The 13,539-nt window shown below is 41.3% G+C and overlaps 1 protein-coding gene across 2 annotated transcripts in view; it reads right to left on the bottom strand.

The window, feature by feature from the left end:
• The window catches only part of fbrsl1 (fibrosin-like 1), a 440,559-nt gene that overhangs the window by 100,410 nt on the left and 326,610 nt on the right, over window positions 1-13,539 (bottom strand). Inside the window, exon 1 of one of the 2 annotated variants that reach the window (XM_061816689.1) lies at window positions 6,959-6,976. The exons of the other annotated variant lie outside the window; for it this stretch is intronic. Coding sequence (XP_061672673.1) covers window positions 6,959-6,961 — 3 coding nt within the window. The 5' untranslated portion in view covers window positions 6,962-6,976. Of the gene's footprint in view, window positions 1-6,958; window positions 6,977-13,539 lie in introns of those variants that run through there. 2 annotated transcript variants of the gene reach the window in all.

Raw genomic sequence — 13,539 nt, 5'->3', positions numbered from 1 at the left:
AAATGGCGAAGAGGTGTGTGGTTCTGTTTTGTAGCAGTTCGAGTTATTCTGATCACAGTTTACATTGTTTTCCAAAAGACCCAAGCCTCATGAGAAAGTGGGTAAGGTTTGTGCAAACGAAGAGGGCTAATTTTTCCAAACCCGATCAGCACTCTGTCATATGCAGTAAACATTTCACCCTGGACTATTTTACTGGTGGACTCATGTCTGAGATGGGTTTTAAATGTCAAAATCTGGACTAGTGGCAACCATACAACTTGTTCCGATATCTGAACAGATTGGTGTTGCTAAAGGGACCAAACACAAACTTGGATCAGCCGCTGAACCTGGACACGCTTCAACAAGCTCATCCCCCCAGAAAGTACCAAAACAGCGAAGACCTTTTGTTAAAAGACAAGTTGCGGAGGTATGTATTTTTTTCCTGAAAACATTGAACACTGTTTACACGGGTGAATGACAGATGCACGTTGTTCTTAGTGAAAAATATTTAATTACCATCAATCGTTTGACCATTCTCAACTAGAATAACAGGACAATAATGTGTTCAAATGGTGGCACAGTGGAGCAGCTGGAAAGCGTTGGCCTCAAAGTGCTGAGGCCCGTGTTCAATCCCAGCCCTCCCTGTATGGAGTTTGCATTTTCTCCCAGTGCTGGCGTGGGTTTTCTCCAGACCCCCCGGTTTCCTCCCACATCCCAAAAACATGCAACATTTATTGGAGCCTCTAAATTGCCCCTAGGTGTGATTGTGAGTGTGGCTGTTTGTCTCAATGTGCCCTCTGTTTGGCTGGCGACCAGTTCACGATGTAGCCTGCCTCTTGCCCGTTGACAGCTGGGATAGGCTCCAGCACTCCCCCGGCCATGACCCTTTGTTTTGGTCATGACATCTTGGGAAAATTTAGAGTAAAATGGGGTTTGGACGGGTTGGGGTACTCTCTGGTTATGGCATCAGTTTACCATGTGAAATTATATCTGTGGCGAAGCAAGATATCACCAGCTATTGCTCTCAAATTAATGTGACAACATTTTAAACAGATTTCGTTAATTTAAATCCTAATTTTTGAAAATATACCAATTTAGACTGGACTATGTATGGTATTAGTTTCTGTGTGTTTTGGTGCAACAATAAAAAAGCCTTGTACACGCAAAGTATTTGTCACGGTTGTCGCGTACCTATAATACACGGCATTTGCGTAATTTTAAAACAAGACCCAAAACTTCGTATATACATTCAAGATATCTAAGCCATTACTATTTACCAGTTTATGGCTAAATAAACCATACATGAACTTCACAAATGCTTACCAGTCTTTGTTTTCAACACGAGGCATATCATTCTCCCTGCATGCTCGGCACCTTCTTGGCCAGCTATTTCATCTGCTTTCGAACATGTGTGTCTAACTGCCTCAAATTGACAACGTTTAATGCCTTTATAAAGCTCGTATTCTTCAGTGTCTTCTTGGGACCCTTCAGGTTCATGTTCATCGCTCAAATTACCGGGAAATCCATCGTCATTTTCGCATTGTTGTCGAAAGGCTCCGTGATGTGGAGCGCAGCGTGTGACGTCACGCCCCGACTCGGCTCTTTCCGGTCCATTTCCATCTTTTCCCAGCGAATCCAGCAATGTGCGATCAGTTTTGCCAATAGTCGAAAAATAAAAATGTTTCCTTCATTATAGATTTCAGATTTGAATTCTGCCCCCCAAAATTTTTAATATTAATAAAAAGGTGCATTGAGGACCGTCCATACCGTTTAAAGTGGCACTCATGAAATTGATAATTTTTTTAGTATATGATTGATGAAAAAACAGCAGCCGGTTTGGATCTATCCGTTTTTTCACCACAAAACATGATTTTGACATCTATGGCTTTTTGTAACTCCCGCCATGAAAATCCTCTCGAGGGATTTGTTTTTGACAAGAAGTAGGAAGTGACGTTAGAGCCAGTAGCGCGCTCAAGCGTTCTGGTATGTTTATACTAGTTTTACTTGCTGGAAGGTAGCTCGTTGTTGCTTCGTGTTAGCCAAAATGCCGGCTCGTTGCATTGCTGGATATTGCTCGAACACTCGGGAAGATGGATTTAACTTTCATGAGTTTCCAAGAGACCCGGTTCATCGGGAAAAATGGATTGCATGGGTGCAAAGGACGAGAGTTTCGTGGGTTCCAAAAGATAAGTAGGTGTGTATAGAGCAACTAAAAAAAAACAATAGTTTCGGGGGGTGGTAATCCTTTCAGAACATAACAAAACATCCGCGTCCATAAGTCAGAGAGCTAAATGTATCGATGTGTCCGTCAGCACCATGTTTGGCCGAGCTTCTGTGTCCCACGAGCCGCCGCCGATGCCGTGCCCCGCAGACGAGCATGGCTTCGCCCGGAATGGCTCATACAAACTGTCTGGGAGTCTTTTGTTAGTTAGAAGTGATCCGCTTATCATCTAAATATGGCTCAAATCAGTAGGGTAATATTGCCCCAAACGCTTCACTCGATTGTGAAATGTTCTCTTCTTTGAAAAGAGCTTCCGCGTCTGAAGGCGCATGTCCCATAGTAGGGACCACAGCGTGTTTTCAATGGTGAATGAAAATTGTAATAATGGTGACAAAACTAAACGAAAAGTACTTGAACAGAAGTACACATCAAAGCTTCTCCCATTGTATGATTATGCTGTATAACTTATTTTTCTGCTTTTATTTTTTTTATGGGGAACATTAGTTTAATTAATTGAAATGGAGAGGAAATTGAAGGTCAAACACCCTCCTTAGCTGGAGGAATTGTGTTTGAGTTCTGAGGGTCCACTGTAAATCTATTTCAGGCTGAGTCACCTTTAAAGTTACTAGATTGAATGTTATGGTCCTAATGCAGCAAATTAAATGAGTCAAATGCTTATAGTTACAAAAACATTTAAGTGAGAATGATTTATCAGCTTGACTCTGAACTAAAAAAGTCGGTAGAGTAATTTATCAGTGACAGTATATGCATGTATGTGTGTCTCTATGCATGCTAATGCAGTCAATTTCGTCTCATGCGCATTGGAATAAAGCCCTGTGGGGAAGCCTGAACCGATCAGTTTTAAAAACACCAAAGAGCACTTGTAACACAAAGAGTCTGGTCTTAGCTCCTTAAGAAGGAACATCTGTTCTCTCTCTTCGACCACATCTCTCCAGTCAATCCTAGGTCAAGAGTAGAGAACAAATGTGTGATGAACACGTGTGTCTTTCTACCAGTTGCTTCTGCCAAAGATTGCATATCAGAATGTTCTTTTGGCAGTACCCCAAAAGAAAAAGGAAGGCAAAGGGGAAAAAAACTCCCTGAAGTACGGAGACCAAATCCAAGGCATCATAAATTGTGTGCAATGTATTCATCTCTTGAAGAGTATGGATAATCTCAAGTGTATGGAGGTTGTGATTAGTGGAGAGGGGTGTATAAAAACATTGGGATTGGTTCATATGAAGATGTGTTGACATGTGAAAAGGGGCAATAACATATCTGAGGTTAGATGTTTCCTGTTTGAAGGGATGACCTGCACCCTTACACCACTAGGGCGACACCCAGACAAGTGTACAAATGAATTTACAGTATACCTGTCAGCATGATCATGTTGGCCACGACCTTTAATCACCCCATGACATCCTTTTCTTTGTCAAATTCCCTAGCTGTCCTGCTCATGCTGAATCAACCTCTTGCTGTGCACTACACAGCCACATGCTGTCAATGCCTCCACGTTTCTTTTTCACACACTCAAAGAGGATCTGGCTTTGATCAGGCCCTTGTCTGCAGGACATGACTTTGATTGGGCAATGGTCTGTAGGGCAATTGATGGCCATGTAAAGGCCCCTAATCAGGACCAGAGCATAAGAAGGAATAAAATATTCCATAATGGGTCTTTGGCTAGTGGCCTGCAAGTCTGTCGTTCTTAGTCTTTCTTTGGAATCTTACTCAAAGGATTAGATTTCATTAAAACACAACACAAGATGGCTCTTTTTTTTGTCATGTTTGAGCCAATGAGTGGACCCTTTAATATTATATGCATTAGGTTTTGACTGATTGATATTAGCTCTTTTCAAATTGGCAAAAATTGGATGACTTTTCTCAGACTTTCTTTTTGCACATTAGCACATAGGTCAAGGATAATGACGTACAACCATACATTAAAAAACGTGGTAAAAATTGGCCAAAAACTGGTCAATTTTTCACTCTGTTGTAAAGCTAAATAAAGGCTAAAGAACAAATTATTGTGAAAGAGTCAAATCTTCTTCCTTTAATTCACATCTTTATTTCTGTAAGCATTATAGGACCAGGAAACAAGTCATTTTATTCATTATATATATTTTAAATTAGTTTCTTCTTAATTGGTTATCAGAACTTTATTCTGCCTTAGTATGATAAAAGACTTATTTGAGTGCTTTACAGAAATTCCAAAATCATGGCTAGCACAGGACAATTCAAATCTGACAAAAAAAACAACTTTGAAGAAATACCATGTATACATGCCTGAAAATATAAGGGAGGGAACATTTTGAGTTGTGATGAGAACCAAAACCAGGAAGCAGAGCACCGTCATGCCATTTGTGGCTGGACTAAGGTTTTTCTAATATGCCCTCTCAGTTGGAGTCATGTCACGAGAAGGGTTAATGAGCACCAGTGACTGCTATCAGCCCCAACAGTGCCAAGGCCCCTGGCCTTTATAAAAGAATCATATCCTTTCATCCTAATTAAAAGGCAATGCTTTTACCTGGTCGTTGACCCTACTGAACCTGCTTCTCATCTCCCTCTAACAATCAAGCCACGATTCTCATCAATTCACATTCTGCCCCTCTGCTGACTTCTTTACTCTCACTTAAGATCCCAAGAGAATATTGGTTAGAAGCTCGTTGAATGCATGTCTCTATCAGCAATTAGGAGGTATTCTGTAGAGAGGTGTACTCGTCACATCCTTTTTCATCCCTCTTATTGCTCTATTCAATTTATTCTCACTGAATGTGAGATTAAATGGCTCTGTCTTGTGGCTCACTACGAATATGCAAGGCTGTCCTATCATGTCACTTGATTGGGGAGCTGAGGTGCACTAACCCCCTGCACAAAGTGTACCTCCATCCCTCACCCTCCCTTCCCTCCGAGGGAAGATGCACTGAATAGCCACAGCAAACATTAGTAATGAACTTGTGAGGGGCAAATTTTTTTATTTATGTGGAGCTCAAAAACTTGGAGTTCTATTATGCTCCCTCTCATAGTAAAATTGGAAGTCTCTTTGTTGTTCATGTCAGTCTTTCTCCTGGCTCTTGGCGAAAGCGGTCATCTTCTCTCGGCCGGATTGCAACATGGAGTGGAATGCAGCCTTAATGATGGGAGGTGGGGCAGGTTTGTAATTTGTGCAGGGGATTTAGACATTACAGAGGAAAAAGGGCTCCCTTGGGACTAAGCAGTTGATCAGCCGTGGCCCTGGTGGAGCAAGCTAGACAAATAACAAATGACAGCACTGTGATTAAATCAAACCTTCTCCTTTAAGTGTTGAAGTATCTGCCTGTCACTAACAATCTACAGCTTGTTAAAGCTCCCTTCCCCCTCCTCCCCCACTTAAGTGCCATGCCTCCTCTCCCGCTGAGATGTCCCATCAAGCTCCTGTCCCCTCCTCATCCTCTACTCTCCCGCTCCTATTTTCCTCTCCACCCAAAACACATCAATCAAACAGCTCCCTCTGGACAACCTCCCATCTCCTCCCTCAGTACTCCTGGCTAGCCATGAATTCTCAGGAGAATTATTTTAGCACACACACAGACACGCATATGCCCCATATAATACATTTAGTTATTTTGCATAACATTTACAAACTCATGCAATATTAATATGAGAACTAATGCCAGTGAAATAAGCACACATATGGTATAGCGAGCTTTACTGCACCATGGAGACCTATACAGTGTAAAACTATATACTACTCGTATAGTTCGACAACATATATGAGCAGATACCTTTTTTCTTCTGACAAAGCAATAAATACAGCAACACTCTACAGTATGTGCAAGATCTGCTGACCTGTCGCAGATTTTATTGTCTGTTACGGCAAATGGTCTATCGGCAGGGCCGTATATTGACCTTACAATGAAACCAACAATCTCAGGGATACAAGCATTTAAAAAATGCGCCATGATCGTCAGAACGAATGAGGAACAGGAGGCGCTCCAAGTGAGCTGACCTTATAAATGTCTGGCTGCTCTGCTGCCTGTTGGCCAAGCTGTTCATGTCTGCACGGTGCTATGATTTAAGGCGAAATTAGTATTCATCACAGTAGTCACAAGCCATTAATCTAATATCTCCAACATGAAATGATATGCAAATTGATGCCATTGTAATGCCACATCATGCCTCAGTGCTTCAAAATCGCCCCTGCTTCAAAATGTATCTTCAAGCCGGAGCCATAGAAAAAAATGTGCACACCTTTACACATATATGGTACTTGAAGAAATTCATATATGGTACATGAAGAAATTCACACGCAATACGATGTGATTTGACCAGAACACGTCTCAACTTTCAGCTCGCATCATTTATAAGGACAAAGGCCTTAACAATTTTTTACATAGAACAGCAATGTTAATGTTGATTATTCACCAAGCGTATTCCATGTCAGAGAAATCTCTTCCACTGTAACTCAGCATGGAAGTATATGTACAGTTGTCATCTCTCTGTTCTGACTTTTTATATTTCAGCAACTTGGTGGGCGGTGCCTTCTGTTGCAGACCTTTCTGGAATCACAATCAGTACCTTTATAGATGTAGCTGCGACAGAGTGCTGACGTAGTGTCGGACTACAGGGAGTCCTCAGGTTACAAATGACTTCCGTTCCTATACTGGTAATGTATAAGAACTCGAATTTCGTTGTAACTCGGATTTCACCATTAAAGTCAGAATTTATGTCAAAATACTTATACGAACAAATTGAAATAAATAAATAAGATGCTGTACTTACCATTACTGCCTAGAGATGGATGGAGAAAAAGCGGAGGCTGTACTTAGCTACTGCAAAGGAATCTGGTCCTCAATCCATAACCTAAGTAGGCTCTACATCGCGACAAGTACCAAAAGACATTGTTTTGTGATCACTGTAGCACATAGGGGACGGAGGCCTTCATATGCGCTAAAATACGGGCTTTGTCTTTAATAATTGTCACCACGGTTGACCAACTGAAGCCCATCTCTTTATCGATATTCGTCGGTGTCTCTCCTTTCTCCGATCTTTTTATGATCTTGATCTTAATTTGGTAATGGATATTCTTTTGGCTGCAGAAGCATTGCTAAAAGACACAGTTTTCTTCTTTCTTCAACGTTTGAGTGTTTGCATGCTCTTTCTCATTTAATTTAACTGCATGCCTAAATCACAATCAAGAAACGTAGTGAAAAAAATCTTTATCCGAACAATGTGTAAATGCACCAGAATACAGCTTTTTGAGGCTTTAGCCAGGGACTGTGACCGTACCAGGTGCTCAGGACCCACAGACTACAACGGGGTCCCATGGAGAGCAATTAGCACAAACGAAGCAGCCGTGTCATTAGCTAGTCTTTATGAGCCTCAGTGATCAGTTCAGAGGCCATTAGTCTCCTGTGATCAGACATGTCCCCGGTCGACTTGAGCCATTACTGCAGTTCATGATGGCGTCTGTGTAGTACCTCAAAGTCCATACAAAAGGCCATTAATTATTGATATCACCAAACTTCTTGTAAAACAAATGATGATTTCACATGGATGCATTAAAGGGGGCATCACTTTGAGATGACAAACCACATATTATTGTGAGAGTGAAAAATTACTTGTGGTTGCAACATTTTTTTTTTTTTATTATTTCTGAATGCCTTAACATAAATCCATACACACCAACTATTAGGACAATTGTAAATTAAACATAAGAATATAAGAAGAATATTTATAATATTTTTACTTTTGAGGAAAACCAAGAGTAGCATTTTGAACCGTTACACAAACTCCATCAATTTAAAAAAAATATCCTGGCGGTATTTTAAAATTTTCTTTGCGATATTTTTACAATGTGACAACCACAAACAGACAAGTGACCGTGCATGAGAGAATTACCTGGCAAATACTGAAAACACTTTTCATATTCCCTCAAATGAACTGGTAAGTATGAATTGTACCCTCTCTAATTTGTTCCTGCTTTGTTATGTTTATCATAAAATCTATTTGAAGAGCCAAGTCTCTACAAATGTGTATTTCCCACTGGGAATTGTAAGATACAATGTCTTGCTCTGTGCATTGTGCGATATTGCTTGCCGCTGGGTGGGTGGGTATGTCTTCATGTCATTTTGTTGTACACCTAGCTCACTTTTGTATCTTGTGCTGCACACTGGGAAAGAGAGGTCCTGTGTGTTGTTCCTTTCCTTTGCTTGGGCCCTACGAGAATTTCTTGCTAATGTTCCCCTCCTGTTTTAGAGCAGTACTTCCTGGAACAGCCCCCTACCAGTCATCAGACGCTACATTAAGGCAGCACTCTGAAGTCTTCCTTCACCACTAAGGGCCCTTGATAAATAACTTATGGGAGCGAGGATTCAAAACATCTCTCCTATTACTCGTCTTGATTCATTTTTTACAGTCCCAAGAGCCCCTCCCATCTGTCCTGCACTTCAAACGCATCTGAATGCTCTGAGATATGTTCTGTATTCTATCCTATGGGATCCATGTGGAGGCAAAGAGAGAAAGAGGGGAGGGGGTGTCGGGTGTGGGGGGGCTGTGAGAAAGAAAAAAGAAATGACAGCACCAGTAGCCTTGAGTGGCACAATGTGCCAAAAGCATGTCTCCTGTCACCTTTCTTTTTGACTATTCTCGATGGAGGGAAGAAATGAAACAAACTACGGCAGAGGGGAGGAAACGTTGGAGGGGGAAACTTGTTGTGGAAACGTCAAGGTCCCAAGCAATGCAGCGACTGTCTGTCAAATTATAACATGACCAACAACTCCAAATTTTGTCAAACACCATTATAAATGAGTCCATTAGTCTGCCGTCTGCCTCTGAGTGCTGCATGAGGAGAGTAAGTGGGAGGGGATATTTCTTACGCAGGAGATGGCAGTTTTCACATCACATAATGAGCCAAACAAACAAACCAACACTTGTAATTTGATGTGACGTCGACAGTAATTGCGTTTGATGCCGCCAGGAGGCGTGAAGGTGGAATTGGGCCGCGGCTGCTCGGCTTGGAAGTGCTAGTTATGGAATCTAAATTGGCCTTGCCCGTTTTCTGAAAGAAGAAAATAACTGTTCGCTTTGGGTTAGGCCATCACAACGGTGTTTAAGCCGACACGCTATCAGTTTAAATGGATTTTAAATTACCAGAGAGAGCAAGCCGAACAACACCTCTCAGCCGCGAAGTGCAGAAACTGCAGACATGTGACATGTGCATTTTGATAGCCTTAGGATGGCTTTTACTGATCGATGTTATTGAAGATTATGCACTTTCTCCTTAGCAACTCCAACACGTCACACCTCAAACACACTGAATTTGTGTTCACCAAGAAGATGAGATCAATTTAGCCGTAGGTAAAAATAGCTTGTTAACATGTGTCCTTCCCAAAATATTGCCAAGAAAGGCATTGCTTTTTAAACCTGTCCCGTTCAGCTTCTTGGTTGTGCCGCATGGTGGGTCGATATGCTTTTTTTATCCTGGAACTGTTTTTCTGTGTAACAAAGGGGTTTGAACAATCTCCAGGAAAAACAAAACAGCAGAGTAACAGACTATACAGTATAATTACCCTCACTGTTACACAATAGTCTGTAAAAGAGACAAGCCTGGGTACCCATCCTCTGAGCACAAAGTCTGGAGGATTCTACGCATGCCCAGGCACCCAGGCAGTCTGCAACCATAACTACCACCACCCAACCCTCCCAAGAGAGCAAGAGGCCTATGAGGCTAGTTCAGTGTTAGGACAATTGCTTCCATGTTTATAAAATAGTATGAGCTCTTTGAAGTATTTTTATTGTAGTAAGATTCATATGTAACGTTTATAAAGCCCTGAGATTCTTTACCCCAATCTTAGCAGGGATTTTCCTGTGGGGACTCTCCAATTAACACCAGATTTCTATTAAATGATGTAAGCCTTCAACTTGGTAGTGAGTTCACACGAAGTACAACGGAGACTCCTTTCTGGTGATTATTAGAGCGAGTTATAAAGTGCCACTACCCACATGGCCTTTCCTTGTGCTGCTTGTATGCCGCACAGATGGAAAATAACTCCAGTCTTTTGTTAATAAGGTCCGCCTCACTTTGAGAGCAAAGCTAATACCATGATACACATATTAAGTTATTTGAGGTCTACATTCTGTTTTGAGTTGGACGGGAAACACTTCCGTCCATCTGGTCTTAACCTTTCTAAGGACAACCCTAGTGTGGACGTTTGATGAAGCTGGAGTGAAGTTAACAGGCACGAATGCTTAAGATTTAAAGATGCAGCTAAAAATTTATAGAGGCATGCTTGGAAGGTGGCCATGGTGAACAGCTTGGCAAGCAGAGCAACATCACAGTGGGATGCCTAATAAGGCCTGTGCAATTTTTTACCCTGTATTTTAGCAATAAAAAGCAGTTTAAACAGCCTCCCCCAGAACCGCAGCCGCTGCAGCGCCTGCCATCTGGAGCCTGCTTTCATTTTATAATCCAACTGTCATTAAAATGCTTCTTGGCAGTTTACAGCTCGTTCTCCCTGTGCAGATGTGGAAACGATCTTCAGACGGGGCGCTCTGATCAAAGTGCTTGCTGCTGTCAGACACAACACTTACCACCCTATGGTTACCTTGCAGTCCTACCCGGACTTAATACCGCCATTTACCCGTTTATTTATTTATTTATCTATCTATTTATTTATTTATTAACTTACTTACTTACTTATTTGCACAGTTGTGAATATAGAAAGTGAACCTCTTTTTGCAAAACTCAGCCAACTCCAAAGTTTGTAAACTTATTCCATGCACAAGAAGATTGCAGGTTATAAGCAATTTCATAACAGTTTTTCTCAACAAATAATATTGTAAAATAGTGAAAAATAATAATAACTAAGATACAAAGAAAGGCCAAGCCAAGAGGTTTTTTTTATTGTATTTTATTACCTAACCAATTCCATTTCTTCTCTTTAAAGACCACTACATTAAAGCAAATAAAGGTTCTTATCTGTTTTGAAAAATGGGTGGATAATTTTGACACGTGACTGCTGGCTGATGATGTTATGTAAGTGTAGCCATTATGAATAAAATAAAGTCAATAAAGAAGTCATGATGTCAAACATATGCGGATAAGAAAACAACCACATTTAATTGGATGGTGTTCTTGTTGCGAGCTGTAAATAATTTCTTGATAAAAACAAGAAACAAACACCAAAAAAAAAAACCCCAAAAAAACAAAACTGTAATCCTTCCAAGAGCTGCTAAGTGTATTTTGAGATATGAACTAATACTGTATATAAAAACTACTACTGAGAATAAGCTGTTTGGAAAATGAATGAATGGATGAATGAATTTTCTTCCATTTGTACTTCAAGTATGTGTAATGTAACTTTAAGTTAGTTATACTTTTCTTAATACATTAAATGTTCAACACCAAGACAATGATTCTCTCTCCATCCATCCATCCATCCATCCATCCATCCATCCCATCCATCCATCCATCCATCCATCCATCCATCCATCCATCCATCCATCCATCATCCATCCATCCATCCATCCATCCATCCATCCATCCATCCATCCATCCATCCATCCATCCATCCATCCATCTTCTTTACCGCTTATACTAACAGAGGTCATGGGGGTACTGGGACCCAACCCAGCTGTCTTAAAGTGAGAGGGGTACACCCTGAACTGGTCACCAGCCAATTGCTGAGCAGACATAAACAGACAGCAATTGACACTTTCCTTTAAAATTATGGGAATTATCCTGCCACACATTTTTGGGATGTGGGAGGAAAGTGGACTGGCCGGAGAAAACCCAGGCAGGCATGGGGAGAACGTGCAAACTCCACACAGGTAGATCCAGGATTTGAAACCCATATCCTCAGAACTGTGAGGCAGATGTGCGCACCAGTCATTCACCGTGCCACCTCCCTCTCATATTCTAATTAAAAGAATTGAAGTATTGCAACTAGCAAACTACAAAACAATGGCTTTCATTGCTAAATGATAAGTAATATTACTGACAAAATATTGCAAAGGCACATCAAGTGCGTTAAGTTTCAGCCAAGAGACAAATATAGCCTATGTAACTTAATACCATAAGCGTTTCAGGCAGCAGACACTAACGTGATGGTAGAGTCTCTATCATATCGCATTTCCACATTCACTGTGTGTCGCCACATAATTTACAGTCTGCCCAGTGACCTCAGGCCCTCTCGCTCGATGTGCCATTGCTTGCATGGCATTAAAGCACTGACTATGTGTTGACTGAGTTCCCCTAAAGCCAGTGACCCATTTTCCCTTCCTTTGGCACACGTCCCAGCGTAACAACCGGGGCCATATTCAGCGTGTCAGTACCCTCTTCACAGCACAGCATCTGACGTCACTCAAAAGCCTGCATCCCTACTTCCCGCCTCCTGCCATATCTGTGGGCATCCCAAGCTTAGTGGGTCTGCACTCATGAAGTCAAATTAATTTCATGGCTGCCGATACTGCTTGTGTTAGTGGTGCTGCTCTAATTGTCATGTTGGTCTTCATAGAGAGCAGCTGCAGAAGTCCAGGATGACAAGGCTATCTTCTGTGGTTGTGCAGATGTCCATCTGATGTATGCTGACTTGATCCTCAGTGTCCATAAAAACTTCAGAGGTTTAGTTCCACAGTAATGTATCCAAAGAAGCTCTGATTTTTTTTTATCAACTAACTGAAAAGGGAAAATAATTGGAAAATTAATATCAGGTGACAGTTATCGTTTCCTGTAGTCCCCCCTGTGCCGAAGCTCTTCCCTGGTAAGGTGATCACACTTGTGGAGGCATTATTTTGCTTCCTCTAATTGTCCAAGCCATGTACCTTTTCTGCTGGCTGGTACAGATCAAAGCAACATGGTTTTGCACATAAGGGAGTTCAGCGAATAAGGATTTGGGCTTAATTGAAAACAGCTGCTCCTTAGCATCCTCTCGTAGTTTCTCAGATTTCCAAAGATTTTCATAGAGGTTCACCCACACTATATTCCCTCAAGAGTCCAAGGGACATTAGGGCTTGCATGATTTCAGTTCTGGCAGTTGTCTCTGAAGCAAACGTGCTACAGCCCGGCCCGCTCTACTACTAATTGACACTGAACACGGCAGTATCAGCTGCTATTTACTCCATTAAACAAAAATAAAAATGCAACACTTTTTTTTTGCTCGTATTCTTCAAACTTTGAATTCCAAGATCTAAAACTTTTTCTACATACACAAAAGCCCATTTCCCTGAAATATTGTTGACAAATCTGTCTAAATCTGTGTCAGTGAGCATTTATCCGTTGTCAAGATCATCCATCCCACCTCCCAGGTCTGGGATATCAAGATGTCGAATAGACAGCATAATTATTGCAAACGCGTGCTTTA

The sequence above is a fragment of the Syngnathoides biaculeatus genome, chromosome 4 (genome assembly GCF_019802595.1).
Source record: "Syngnathoides biaculeatus isolate LvHL_M chromosome 4, ASM1980259v1, whole genome shotgun sequence".
NCBI lineage: Eukaryota > Metazoa > Chordata > Actinopteri > Syngnathiformes > Syngnathidae > Syngnathoides > Syngnathoides biaculeatus.
This window is presented reverse-complemented; position numbering and strand designations above follow the sequence as displayed.